This window comes from Cryptomeria japonica, chromosome 5, assembly GCF_030272615.1.
Source record: "Cryptomeria japonica chromosome 5, Sugi_1.0, whole genome shotgun sequence".
Lineage (NCBI taxonomy): Eukaryota > Viridiplantae > Streptophyta > Pinopsida > Cupressales > Cupressaceae > Cryptomeria > Cryptomeria japonica.
Genome location: NC_081409.1, coordinates 221,639,723 through 221,654,690, shown reverse-complemented (window position 1 = coordinate 221,654,690; position 14,968 = coordinate 221,639,723). Strand labels below are relative to the sequence as shown.

At 33.1% G+C, this 14,968-nt stretch overlaps 1 protein-coding gene across 1 annotated transcript in view; it reads right to left on the bottom strand.

Annotated features, from left to right (window-relative positions):
* LOC131875829 (receptor-like protein 34) overlaps positions 1 to 14,968 on the bottom strand; it is a 68,611-nt gene that overhangs the window by 38,568 nt on the left and 15,075 nt on the right. Inside the window, exons 2-3 of the mRNA XM_059220515.1 lie at positions 10,350 to 10,483; positions 9,551 to 10,193 (exon numbers count right to left, since the gene is read on the bottom strand). Of these exons, the coding sequence (XP_059076498.1) occupies positions 9,551 to 10,193; positions 10,350 to 10,483 (777 nt within the window). The remainder of the gene's footprint in view (positions 1 to 9,550; positions 10,194 to 10,349; positions 10,484 to 14,968) is intronic.

Below are 14,968 nucleotides of genomic sequence, written 5' to 3'. Positions count from 1 at the left end.
AAATAGTTTTCAAGGCCTCCTTGGCTGTTTTGATACCTAAACCAACAACAAATCACTCAACCTTGTCAAACCGACCTAATACATGGAGATATTAGGCCTTCAATTGCTCAAAACCCCACTTTAAATCCTCCTTTGCAAAAATTCTTCAAGACCAACTTGCAGCACCCTAATACCCATCATTCCACCAAGTCTTGAGTCAAGTCGTTAGTGGAATGAGTGGATATGCATAATTCTTGATAAAACCCTCCAAACCTAGGGTTTTGGACCAGTCTGGACATAATTGCTTGTAGAATGCACAAAACCCATTGAAATAAATCCAAAATGGTGCCAAATTAAAGGTAACTCAGAGACCTTTCTAACAAGTCCAGGAATCAAGGTGATATAAAGGAACGTGAGCTGGATGATTTGAAGACCTTAACAGACAACATGAAGCAGATGGTGGTTCACGCAGAAGATATAATGAAAAATATTTAGCTGTCTTGGTCTCTGTCCTTGTCTTTATGTTGTCCTTTTGCTTTCCTTTTACTATCTTTATGCAGCTCTATGTGTTTTGAGATCCCTTTTTGGCTGGGATGGAATCTATTTTTTTGTTAAGGTGATCAAGCATGGTTCTATTATGCTTTAATGCTTTATCTATTTCTTGATATGTAAAAGGTTCGAGTTCCTTTCAAAAACCTATTTTTACTTAATCAAAACAAGTCGAACTTTAAGTTCTAATTCATTCTAAATAGAGAGTTATGAGACAAAGAGCAGTATTTTTTCTGGAAATTGCAGAGAAAATGTTCATGAATTGCCTTCAAACTTGGAGTTCTGAATACAAAATAATCAACCAACCCCTTCCAAACATTTGAGGGGTCTATAAATACCCTAGACTCAACAAATATAACCACCATTTGAATTGGTTAGCCGTACAACCATGTTTTGAGTGCTAAGTGTCTTGACAACTTTTACAAAATTGCATAATTTGCATTATTTACACCAATGACCCCTAGGAACTTTTAAGACATATCAAATAGGGTATATAAACACCAAATACATCAGATATACCCCCATACCACACTTTGGGAGGCATTGACCTAGTTTGACCAAGATATCCCTATTTGAGTACATTCAACAAATTGGCACCAAGGCCTTACAAAATGAGGCAAAAGGACTTTAAAATTTTGAAAATGGTCCTTGAGACCTTATTACATCCAAAATGAACAACAAAAAATGAAACCAAGAACAAATATCTTGAATATGTCCAATGGACCCAACTATGCCCCTGCACCATGCTCTCGGGGAAGAAGATTCTCAAGTCCCACTTGAGACACCATGCTATTTAATATCATTCTCAGTCATCCAAGTAGCATCTTCTTCAGGGGGATCTTGCCACTTGATCAAATAATCCTTGTATGTCTTTCTTCTAGTTTTATTCACCTCCTTAGTGTCAAGGATACACTCAAGCTTCATTGGTTGGATAGGGGGCAACTCCTTCACCCAATCATCATCCTTATTTGATGTTGTACCTACATTAGAATCTACAACCATATGGAAATAAATCAAATACATTAAAGATGGGAGACATGGCCACCCCAGGGGGTAACTCAATCTCATATGCATTGGAACCAAACTTGTGAACCACCTGACATGGTCCTATCTTCTTCATCATCAGTTTGGTGTACTTTCCTTTGGGAAGCCTTTCTATCTTTAGATGTTCCAATACCAAATCACCAACCTTGAATTGTAGGTCTCTCCTCTTCAAACCCGCCCTTTCTTTATACTTTTCCATATTGTTTTGAAGGGTTTCTCTTACTTGTTGATGAATGTCCTTGATTGCCACAACAAAATCTTCTCCTTGAGAACTCCTCTTGTGAATACCTTGTAGATCTATCAATTCATATACACCTCTAGGGTGCATCCCATAAACAACTTCAAATGGTCTCCTTCCAATGCTCCTATTCATGGAATCATTATAGGCACACTGCGCTTGATGTAGGACTAGATCCCAAGCCTGGCCATGTTCTTTGGTAAGAAATCTCAAGAGATTTCTCAATGATCTATTAACTACTTCTATTTAGCCATCTATTTGTGGATGATAGGCTGATCTATAAGACAATTTTGTGCCAATTTTCTTCCATAAGGTCCTCCAAAAGTGACCTATAAAATTGAAATCCCTATTAGAGACAATATTCAATGGTAAACAATGAATTCTCACCACTTCTTTGAAGAACAAACCTGCAATCTAAGATGCACCATTAGTAATTTTTCATGAAAGAAAGTGTGCCATCTTACTAAACCAGTCAACAACCACAAAAAAAATTTCAAAACCTCTTGGATTTCTAGGCAGTCCTAGTACAAAATCCATACTTACACTCTCCCAAGGCCTATTGGGAAGTGGTAAGGGTTGATAGAGCCTTGCATTTAAGGAAGTACCCTTGGCCTTTTGACATATGGTATACCCTTCAACATACCTCCTTACATCAACCTTCATTTTTGGCCAATAATAGAATCTCCTGACCAAATCCAAAGTCTTCTCAAGCCCAAAATGACCCCCCAAACTCCCACAATGATTCTCTTTAATAATATTGTCCCTCATTGAACATCTAGGTATGCATAACTGACTCCCCTTGAAGAATAAACCATTTTGAAGTAAAAAATCATAATACTCAATGTGGAAGGTATTAGAGGATTGTTCACAAACCTCATAAATCTCCTTCAAATCTGCATCATCATGGTATATGCTCTTGAGTGCATCTATCTCCATGCTTTTCAATTGAATTTCTTGCACCATGAGGGCTCTCCTACTTAGAGCATCTGCCACCTTATTAGCTTGACCTTTCTTGTTCTTTATAGTGAAGGTGTAGGCTTGCAAGGATTCAACCAACTTCATATGCCTATGGTTAAGCTTATCTTATCCATTCAAGAAACTAAGAGCATGGTTATCAGTAAAAACAACAAATTCTTTGGGTAGCAAATAATGTCTCCATTTTTTAAGAGCTTGCACTGTCACATACAATTCCAAGTCATATGAAGAGTACTTCCTTTTTGCATCATTGAGTTTCTTTGAGAAGAATGCCACTGGTCTTCCCTCTTGGATTAACACCGCCCCTATGGCCTGATTGCTAGCATCACATTCAATAGTGAAAATCTTATCAAAATCAGGGAGAACAAGTATAGGATGATGTGCTACCCTTTTCTTCAAATACTCAAAACTCCTATCAGCCTCATTAGTCCAAGAAAACTTACATTTACTTCCTCCTTTAAGAGTATCTATCATAGGTGCATAAATCTGACTAAAATTCTTTATGGACTTTCTATAGAAATTAGCAAGCCCATGGAAACTTATAACATCACCAAATGACCTTGGGGTTGGCCAATTAAGAATGTACTCTACCTTGGAAGGATCCATTTTCAAATTTCCCTTAGAGATGACAAAAGGTACTAGGAGCATTGGATATCCCAAAGGGAATCACAATCCATTCATATAGGCCTTTCTTATTCTTAAAAGAACTCTTCCATTCACCCCCCTCTCTAATCCTTATTTGATGGTAACCACTCTTAAGATCAATCTTTGAAAAGTAACATGTTCCCCACAAACAGTCCATTAGGTCTTCAATCCATGGCATTGGGAATCTATATCTGATAGTGATCCTATTAATGGCTCTTGAATCTTTACAAATTCTCCATTTACCATCCTTCTTGGGTGCTAAGACAATGGGTACTGCACATGGGCTCAAACTATTCCTCACCAAACCCTTATCTAGCAATTCTTGCACTTGCCTAGCAATTTATTCATTTTGGGAAGGTGTCATCTTATAGGCGGCCTTGTTGGGGAGTGTGGAACCTAGAATAAGGTCTATATGATGATTGATATCTTTGATTGGAGGCAGATTATTAGGCATTTCATCAACTACTATACCTTTGTATCTCTCCAACAATTGCAACACCTCTTTAGGAGTGTCTTTCCCCTTATTTATTAACAAATTCGATTCACCTTTTGGCTTCAAGATCAAGGAAAACCCTTGTCCATCCTCTTCTTTCAAGTTTCCCAAAAAATCCTTCTCACCTACCACCATGACACTAGAGAAAACTTGCCTATCTCCACTCTCATCTGGCAAAAGGTTCAAAGTGAAAGACTCACCATTTTTTGTTATGGTGTAAGTATTTTTCTTCCCATCATGTTGAGCATTAAGATCATACTTCCATGGGTGTCCTAGAAGCAAATGACAAGCATCCATTGGAATCACATCACATACCTAACTCTATCCCTATACCCCCCAATCTGAAACTCTACCCAAGATTGTTCATTTACAAGCACTTGTTGGCCCCTACTCAACCAAGATGCATTGTAAGGGGTAAGATGAGGAATTTTCTTCAATCCTAATTTCTCAACCATTTCTACTTACACCAAATTATCTATGGATCCTGAACTAACTATGATTTTACATACCTTCCTTCTGGATTTACAAGAAGTCCTAAAAAGTGACTTCCTTTGTGGTGGCTCCTTGGTGCTTGGCACCTTCAAAAGTGTTCTCCTCATCATTAGGCTCTTCCCATATTCTAGATCAGTGGGTTTGGGTGGTGCATCAATACTTTGGCTATCTTCCTCTTGCACTAGCTGATTCCTCTTGTCTCCTCCATGAGAACTAGAGGCTTTCTTTTCAGGACATTTGAAGGCTAGATGTCCCACTTGGTTACAATTGTAGCATCTATCGGTAAAGGTACTTGATCCTCTTCTTGAACCACCATTCCTTCCTCTTCCATTGGGAATTCTCCCCCTAAAAAGTCCAGCCTTAAGTTCTAATTCATCTGAAATAGAGAGTTATGAGACAAAGTGTAGGGTTTTTTCTAGAAATTAAAGAAAAAATGTTCATGAATTGCCTTCAAACTTGGAGTTCTCCATAAAAAATCATCAACCAATCCATTCCAAACATATGAGGGGTCTATAAATACCCTACAATAAATTTATATAACAACCATTTTAATTAGTTAGCCATACAACCACCTTTTGAGTGCTAAGTGTTTTGACAACGATGAAAAGTTGTCAAGCAACTTTTACAAAATTGAACAATTTGCATTTTTGACACCAATGATCCCTAGGAACTTTGAAGACATCTCAAATAGGGTATATAAACACAAAATACATCAGAGATACCCCCATACCACACTTTGGGAGGCATTGACTTAGTTTGACAAAGATATCCTTATTTGAGTACATCAACAAATTTTCACTAAGGCCTTACAAAATGAGACAAAAGGACTTAAAAGTTTTAAAATGGTCCTTGAGACCTTATTACATCCAAAATGAATAACAAAACATGAAACCAAGAACAAATATCCTAAATAGGTCCCATGGACCCAATTGTGCCCCTGCACCAGTTTGAAAAATATAATTTTTTTTATCCAAAAGTAATAAATCTTTGGGAGATAATTGTTAATTCTAATTGAATCAAAACATCTATCATAAGGGAAACTAATTACTTGTATGGAGTATGTGTTATAAATTGATTGCATATCAAGATTCTTATAATATTGACCAATTTGAAAAGGGATGGTGACATAGATCACTCAATTTTCTTGAATCACTATTGTTATGTCCCTAACTCTAGAGTGTGTACATAGACTTATGGTTAGTCACCTTGTTCATATCTTAAACATTATTATATGGTTATTTATTTATTTAGGTAATCCTAGGGAATATATATTGTTATCTAAGTTGTTCTAGTGATAATCATTAACATAAATACAATGTATATAGATGGTAGAGGTTAGTTATTATCATCATGTTGAGTATTGTATTATTGGTGAAGACTATTGGAGGTATCCCCTCAAAGGGGTCTGGAAGGTTGCCCCTCAAAGTGGCATATTAGATAATCAAGTATTTGCAACATACTTATATTCTATTCTCTTTTGTGTTCTTTACGTCATAACAACCATGACCTAGTAATATATACATAAGGGTAAATTGCTTTCCTTTGGAAGATTAGTCATCATTTGAGAGAGGTAAGGTAATCTTATAAATCTAACTACCCTATTATTGAGCATGTTAAAATGACCACAAATAGATTCAAGATTTTTTAAATATAAAATTAGCTTCATTTGTATTTCACACAATAGGCTAGTTTAGTAATTATACAAAACCATTTCTTCTGCATGATATAATATTGCAATAAAGCACTAAAATTAAGGTAGACTTGAATTTTTTTTTAATGAATTGATAGGATGACATTTAACACACATAGTTGAGATAATTTAAAGCATGAATGTCCCATGCAAGCATATAACAAGGAACTAGTGTTTTAATGGATAGGTGAACCTCATAATATCATAATGAAACATTTGAAAATCAGGTTTATTTCAATTATATTTCATTAAATTAATTATTTGAAGATTCTATAAACTTGGAATTTTTTATATTTTGAGTGTAGATTATATTTATATGTTTTTAAATTGTAAATTATTTATGGCTGAATCTAGAGGAAACTTAACAGTTCAAAGGGTAATAAACATTTCTTCATTTGTAACAACTTTTCCCATTTTAGCTGTGGATACTTTTTACTTTCCACCAATCCAAATATATCTAGTTGCAACTCTACATGAGACTAGTATTATATAAGTTAGTAATGAACAATTTTGGTCTCAGACTATTAATTTATGATTTAGTTTCACTCTACAATAATTCTTCATAAAAATTTGATTCACATGCTAAAATTATTAAATGACCACCATCTTGGTTTTTTAGAGTTCAAAGTGTAAAGGAGTTTGAATCCACCCTCGTTAGCCAAATTTTTAACCATTGAATGATATTTTGCTTTTAAACTTGACTTTAAACATCAAAGTTTTCTAGAAATTATTCAATGAGCATCATAGAATTATTGTAAGTTTGTCATTTATTACCAATATGACATTCATTTGAACTTTCTAATATATGTGGCCCTTAGGTGTTTCATTCATCCCATATTTGAGAAAATGTCGATTGGGAGCACGTATTTTACAATGAAATAAAATTGCAATGACACATTTCTTAAAATGATCATATCCTTAAACATAATCTTTTCAAAATGTATAATTTTTATAATAATTATATTATTTATTAACTATTTAATAGTGAATATAGATTTTTAGCCAACCATAAAAATGTAATAAAAAATGAAACAAAAATTATAATAAACTATGTACTCCCTAGATATTAGTGTTAATGGCATATGTTTAATAAATTAGCTAAGTCACGCAATATGGAAAAAAAATTATTCATGAAAGATAAAATAACTTGTCTATGAAGCAATTTATTAACAAATATTTCAAAGATAGCTAATTTTAAAACTATATAAATAGAATGTAGACTCAAAGTATCAAAAATTACAAGTTTATAGCATCTTCAAATTCTTAATAGTTTGCTTGATATAAGTGAGAAAGAGTGAAAATGTTAATTTGAGTGTCCCACTTAGACAAAAAAGTGGGAAACACCTTTATGCTTCCACCCAAAGGTTCCTTAGGAAAAACAATTGCATGTGTTGAAAAACATCTCATTATTTTGTTTCTATGGAGCTTAAGATTTAATAACACTCATTCTTCTCTATTTAATTATCAATAATATTTATTAACAATATACGAGTCAAGATTTACCGATCCTTGTGCTTGTAAACTATTAATATTAATAGAAAATAGAAAGACCAAACAAAAAGGTATTATTATATACAAATCATCAAAGATAAATATTTACTAGCTCTTCCTCTTAAATATGACCTATCATTACCAAATGATGGTACAACAAGAAATGATATATGATCAAAATAAATCAATTCAACATCACATTGAAATATTAAAAAATCTTAAAATTATAATATACAAATAGTTGAACAATTCTCAACCAAAATTTAGGAGAATTTGTCACACTATACTCCATTTTTTTACAATACATTGCAGAACATCAAAATATGACAATATATGTTACATTATTAGCTTACTAATAAAAAGTATAATACATATGAGTCCATCTTTAATAATAAAATTTCTCTCTTATCATTTGAAATAGAGAAATGACAATGCCATCCATGAATTTGAAGCATGGGACACTCCATGTTTTGTTGAGCCACAAGTTTCCCATTACAATTGAAAAACTAATCACATAGCCTATTGCCATTCCTATATCCCACCATACATCATCCTCTAAATCTCCATTATTCTCTTGATGTGCCTTTGGAGAATCAAGAGGGTTACTTAAGCATAACACATAGATTTGTAGGCCACATAGGTCTAGATTGTTTGAGAAGTATGCAGAATCAAATGTCATCATCTGTCCTCCTTGTGGTATCAACCCTGATAGGTTATTGTAGGACACATCAAAGTAACTTAAGGATGTCAAAAGTTGTAGCTCAGTCGGAATAGTCCCAACTAGTTTATTATGTGAAAGGTCAAGTGATTGTAGTAATATCATATCTCCAATGGATGTAGGAATCTTGCCGCTGAAATGATTTCTTGAAATATTGAGAATAACCAAACCTTTGAGTGATCCGATATTTTGAGGAATGTTGCCTGATAAACTATTGTTGGAGAGGTCAAGACATTTTACCAATCTTAAAAATTTCACATACTCCAAATCTTGTCCTTTATTCTTAACTATTACTTCATCTATATACAAATAACTTTCATACGCAAATAACACATCTTCATTAGTAAATTGTCCAAGGGTTTTTGTGTTTTCTATTTGATTTTGCATTGCAATTAACTTCATAAAGTCATTTGGAATAACCCCTGAAAAATTATTGTTTGACATATCCAAAATTTGAAGATTTTGTAATTTTGTTAATTGTAATGGAATTTTACCCTTAAAATTATTATTTTTCAACATTAAAATTTGAAGATTGTGCAAGCTTTGAACCCAATCTGAAATATTCCCTTGCAAATTATTGTTTCTCAAGTCAAGGATTTTTAGATTCTTACATTTTCCAAGTGATGATGGAACTTGCCCTTCAAGTGCATTTTCTCCAAGTTTTAATACCTCAAGATAGTTCATTTTCTTACATATATTTGGTATTTTACCAATTAATGTGTTATTTTCTAGATTTAAGGTAAGCAACTTAGGGCAATTCTTTAGACATTGGGGAATCCTACCACTTAACCTATTATTAGACAAGTCTAAAATATTCAAACCCTCCCATTCAAAAATAGAATTTGGAATAGAGCCACTAAGATTATTTTTGGCCAATGAAAGAAAATAAAGATGTATATATTTTGGGATTGATCCATAAAATAAGTTATTAGATAGATCTACATGTACAAGGTCTGTGATTTTCCAAAGCCAATTTGAAATAAAACCAGTAAGAAAATTATTTGATAAATCTAAATAACTAATGAAATATTGAGTTGAAATAAATGCAGGAAAATTTCCTCCAATATTACATTGATGTAAAGCTAAATACTCAAGCTGAAATTTGGGAACGATAGAGGTGCTAATTTTGACGGTCAACATATTGCCTGAGAGATCCAGAGCATTAAGTTTGGGGCAATTGTTTAGAATAAAAAATGAGAAAGTTCCATTTAACCTATTCTTGGCCATAAAGACAACCTCTAGTTTGGACAACTTGGCAAAGGAAGTTGGGATCGGACCACTCAAAGAGTTATTCTGTAGATAAAGAATTCTCAGGGCTGAGAGATTACCTAGAATAGACGGAATGCTGCCATTCAATTTGTTTGAATAAAGATAGAGAGACTGCAATTTTGAGAGGCCACCTAAAGAGGAGGGAAGAGAACCTTCCAAATTGTTGGCAGAAAGAGCAAGATATGACAAAGGAAGAGGTGCACCAAAGGCAGGGATCTTACCTCTTAATGAGTTTCCTGAAAGGCCCAACCATTGAAGCCGTGAGAGATTCGCAAAGGAGGGAGGAATTTCCCCTGATAGTCCACAACCGTACATGCGAATTGTGGTGAGATTGGTGAGAGAGGCGATGCTCCCCAGCAGAGTGTCTCCTGCCATAGTGAGATTATTGTAAGAGAGGTCCAAGTACTCCAACCCTCTCAAATTTGTTATCCAGTCACCCAAGTTGCTGCTCTGCAAACCTTCATTGTAGGAGAGGTCAAGGAATTTCAAGGTGGACATGTTACCAATCTCTCTTGGAATTTGGCCAATAAATCCACAATCAGACAAGCGCAGATTCTTGAGTCTCCTCAGCTCTCCAACTTGTGGAGGGATGGATAGAAGGTTAAAGGAACTGAAAGAGAGGTCCAAGTGCTCCAAATGCAGCAGTTGGAATAGGCCCCCTCGAATTTCACTCCATTCGTAGCCAAAGAGATCTAAGGAGAGGACATGGGCAGTGCGTGGGTGGCAGCAAATCCAATATGCTCGCTATAATAAGTAAAATTAAGACCTTTCTTGAAATCCAAGAGAGACATTCTCTCGTCCTCCGAACATGCAGAGCAGCTGATAATAGGCAACAGCAGCAACACCAGCCAAATGCCCAAACCCATTTTCATTGCGGTCCAAGACCAGAAAAAGGCCGAGCTAATATAATTCTCAGTATGAGAGAATAGAAGAAACAGCTCACTTTGTGAATCCCAAAGGCTTCTGTGAAATGAATGTGCAAGGTGAGGCAGATTTATAGGGCAAGGCAGTGGGCAAGATAGAAAATTTGAAGAAAAATTAAGAGGAAAGTGAATGTAGAGAGAAGGAAAGAGAAAGTTCATCTATCGGTCAACACGGCATACGGAATGTTTGGTGAAGTCATCTCAAATTTTAATAAAATCACAAAATAAATAAATAAATCATTGTCACGCTAATAAAGGATTAATCATAGCAGTTGATTAAGAAAATTATTCATGCTAAATTGTGGCATACTAAAATTAATGTGGACTCAAAATTTATTTATTTGAGAAGATATTTTATTTTTATCAAAGCAATTTGGATGTGTGTTATAAATTTAATTTTACCAAAGTTAAAAAATTAATGTTCCAATTTTCAACAATTTATAATGTAAAGGAAGAACATAAGTGCATTTGATAAAAATAATTATATTCTATTAGCTAGTATATCTATTTTTAGAAAATCTATATAAAATATCATTACGAAGGTAGCTATTTTAATTGTACTTTTTTTTTATAATTGAAATTCTTTCTTATTTTTTATTTTATTTTATTGAAATGGTTACTTTTACTATTATAATAAATAAATTAGTAAATAATTATATACTTAAACAAATAAAAATAAAAATTAGTAAGTATTATTTTTAAATAAAAAATTTATATCACAAATTATCAAACATTGAAATGATAGTTATATTTATATTTTACTTTTTTTGAGATGCTTATGTTCAAAGAAGGGTCATTTTATTTACTTAAGATTTATTTTATAGTTACTATTTTTTAAGAGTTGATATAATAGTTGTAATTTTGAATTTATTATTTATTTATTTTGTTCATCATTTATTTATTTATTTATGAGTGAATTGGCATAAGGGATTTGTATCTCATAAATTATTTCATAAAAGAATTAACAATTTTTTAAAATTGCTATTTTATACAATGATCAATATTCATTATATATCATGTATTACATATCAACATAACAATTCTATCTCTATAATATTTTAACTATAATTTAAGCTTCACTCTTATTACTTTTATCATTCCAATGAAACCTCTACAATTTATTCCTCCATGTCAAAATCTTCATCCATGAGAAATGACTAGTCCACACCATCATTTATTTATTTGAAGCCCCAAGAACCACCTTTACAAATTCCAAACCCAACATTGTATTGTTCTCATGTTCATCATTTTTTTTCTCATTGCAAGGATTAAGAAAAGAACCCACATACAATTATAGTGTGGGTACATTGAGGACCAAACACCTTGAACATGAAGGAACCCAAGCCCTAGCACTACACCATCCACTTTTTTCAACCCACCACACCATCTCAACTTAATCAATGTTTTGACCATCATCCTAGTGCAGTCTTTTGGCTCACCCAAGTCTAACACTTCTGCAACAAACATTTAAGAAATATTTATATTAACCATGTGTGTATGGGTCAAAGAAATTATTTTGTTTTCCCAAAACCATCCTCACAACCTATAGCACTACCAAAAAAAATTCTTAACACACCTTCAATTACAACACTAGAATTTGTTCCCGAAAATCTATTTGCCTCTTTTTTTATTCAAGACATATAGTTGAGTCCATTTTTTGTTTTCATTTGGAGCAATTCTGGCCTACCATCTCTAATAAATCTCCCCATCTAAAGTCGACATTTAAATACATCATTTTGTCAATATGAAAAGTTTACAATCCTTACATTTCTCACAAGTGACCAACCCAAAAAGTACAATTGTTAAAAAATTATAAATAGAATAAAGAAATTATAGACTTGTGATTCCAAGAGATGTGCAAATGTCAAGATGACAAGATTGCATTAAGAGCCCAAAGAAAAGCTACACAATAATGAACACTTACAACAATTTAAGAGTATCTCAAGTCTAGAATAATAAATACAAGCTAGGTAGTGATTTTATATAGTATTAGGGAGAGGATGGAGGTGAAAAATATAGGTAATAGTGTGTAATCATTTATATTAAATAAAGTGATTAAAATAGTAGGTGTTTCTTCCTTTAAAGATGGGTACACCTCAATATCATATCCTAGTTACTAATTAATTAAAACCACTTCAATGGTTTTAGAAAACATAAGAAAAGTACATGAAAAATTTGAGTAAGGGAAAATAATTAAATAAAAACCTACGCAACAACCCAAACCCCCCTTATGCATGGTTTAGGTGGGTGAAAAGATGATGATGGGTCTTGGTAAATGAAGTCATGTTAGGTACTCATGTAGATATAAAATAACCCCGAAGAAGAAGAATTCACCTCCCACAAAAAGGAAGTATGCCCCAATATAAATAGAGAGAGAAAATAAGTGGAAGGACTAAGAAACTCCCTCCACAAGGTACATAACTGATGGCAGGTGCTCAAAACTAGGTGTAGAAGATAGTCCATGATTGTTGAATAATATTCCTCCCCTTAGGAAGAAATAATATTAAATGAGTATGTGTGAGATATCCTCATTCTTCAAAGGAATATGCAGAAAGAAAAATAAAAATGAATGATGTTTATAAACTCCACTCAGTGGTCTCCATGTTAACATGTTAAAAGTTGTCACAATCAAATCACCTGTGTTTTAGGTCACATTATTGAAGATGTAAACCTAGAATATTATAGAAATTGACTTAGAGCACAATCCGAAGACAAAGATATCTCCTCCAAAGATAATTATGTCTTCTGAAATGTAGGAGTTGTTTTCAAATATTATAGGTAAGGTGGGAGTAGGATTAAGACATCCAATATGCTCACAATGTTTGTCTCCATCAAGCTATCATCTACCATCTTGATACACCTTGGAACTCTTAATGAGCATTGAACCTACACTTTTCTTCACTAATATAGAATTTTAAGAAGGTAGAAATGGTAGACATTGGTAGAAAAGAATTTAAGAAATAATTGAATATTAGAAACATAAAATTAGGATTAAAGAGGATATAAATATGACCGTTTAATCTTAATGTATTTGTGAAGGATATGAATCCTAGTGAAAATTTAAGTTCATTGTATAGGATGAGATTTGTCCATTGCAAAACATTTTAATTCTTTTAGGAGTTGATGTCCTAGACGTAGAAGAGATAGAAAGAATAAATTGTTCGTCCAAGCTAATGTAATTAGCATACCACAAGTTCCAAAGGTTTTCATGTTGTCATCTAAGAGAAAAAAGTAGTTTACCAAACTAAATGAAAGCTATTATATTATCTTACAAAGGCTAGTGAAGGATAAATTAATTTCACTATCAGTAACATGGGAACCTTATTCATGCAGTCCCGCAAGCTCTTTATATCATTACCACTCCATGACTCTTCTTTCTATATGAGGTCTTGATCTCATTGGCAAGATTAATCTTTTAATATCTTATGGTAATCATCACATAGTTAGGCTGACTACATGCAAATAGCTTAAACACTGCATTTCAAACTTTTCACAAATAAAAAACTTGATTATCATATTGATAACATACCAAACTCAAAAGAAATGAAATATATATAAATAACCGCGTGTGGTGGGCATGTAATGTTCGTACTGAATGAAAACCTGGTATGTTCACTAAAGCTAGTTAACGAGCATGTACCTAAACAAGATAGTGGGGCCAACAACCATGTGTCCATGAGGGGGTGGGTCTGCATTGGCACTTTGGTGAGATGAAAATGGATTAGATTATCTACCAAGGGACCAAACAAGAAGACAAGACCATTGGAGCTTGTGCACTCGAATGTATTTGGCCCGATGGAGAATACATTAATTGGTGGGTCTAAATTTCTTCATTAATTTTTTAGATGTCTACACAAGAATGTATTGGTTTTATATAATGAAAATAAAATCTGAAGTATTTAGCATATTAGAAAAAAATTGAGTTTCTTGAAGAAAATTAGGCCAGCTGTAAAATTAAATGCTTAAAAATGCATATTATTGGTGAAATTACTAGATGAAAGATTCTTTAATGCACTAAATCATTTGCAAGCTTATCAAAATTACCTTTGTGATATTTAAAATAAGATCAAAACTCATAAATTTGAAGTGGGTGACCTAGTATTAAGATAAAATCAAACGAACTAACAAGACCAACAAAAGAAAGAAAAATTGGAACCTAACTAGTTAAGACTCTTTACATTACAATTGGCTATGGATTTGGAGCTTATCAACTTGCCACACCTAAAGGGGAACCTTAAGATGATCCTATCAAGAACATTTTTATTTTTGAAAAAATTATGCTTGACACATACTATAATAAAAGGAGATTGCTTCCCTAACAATTCCTAGAACATCTGTCAATTTCTATCTATTGATAGCCATAAAAAACTAATTTAGTAAAATCTGTAGTTACATCCAATATAGGTTTGAAATTATAGTAAGGATTATATGTGTGTGTGTGTATGTATATATTTATACATAC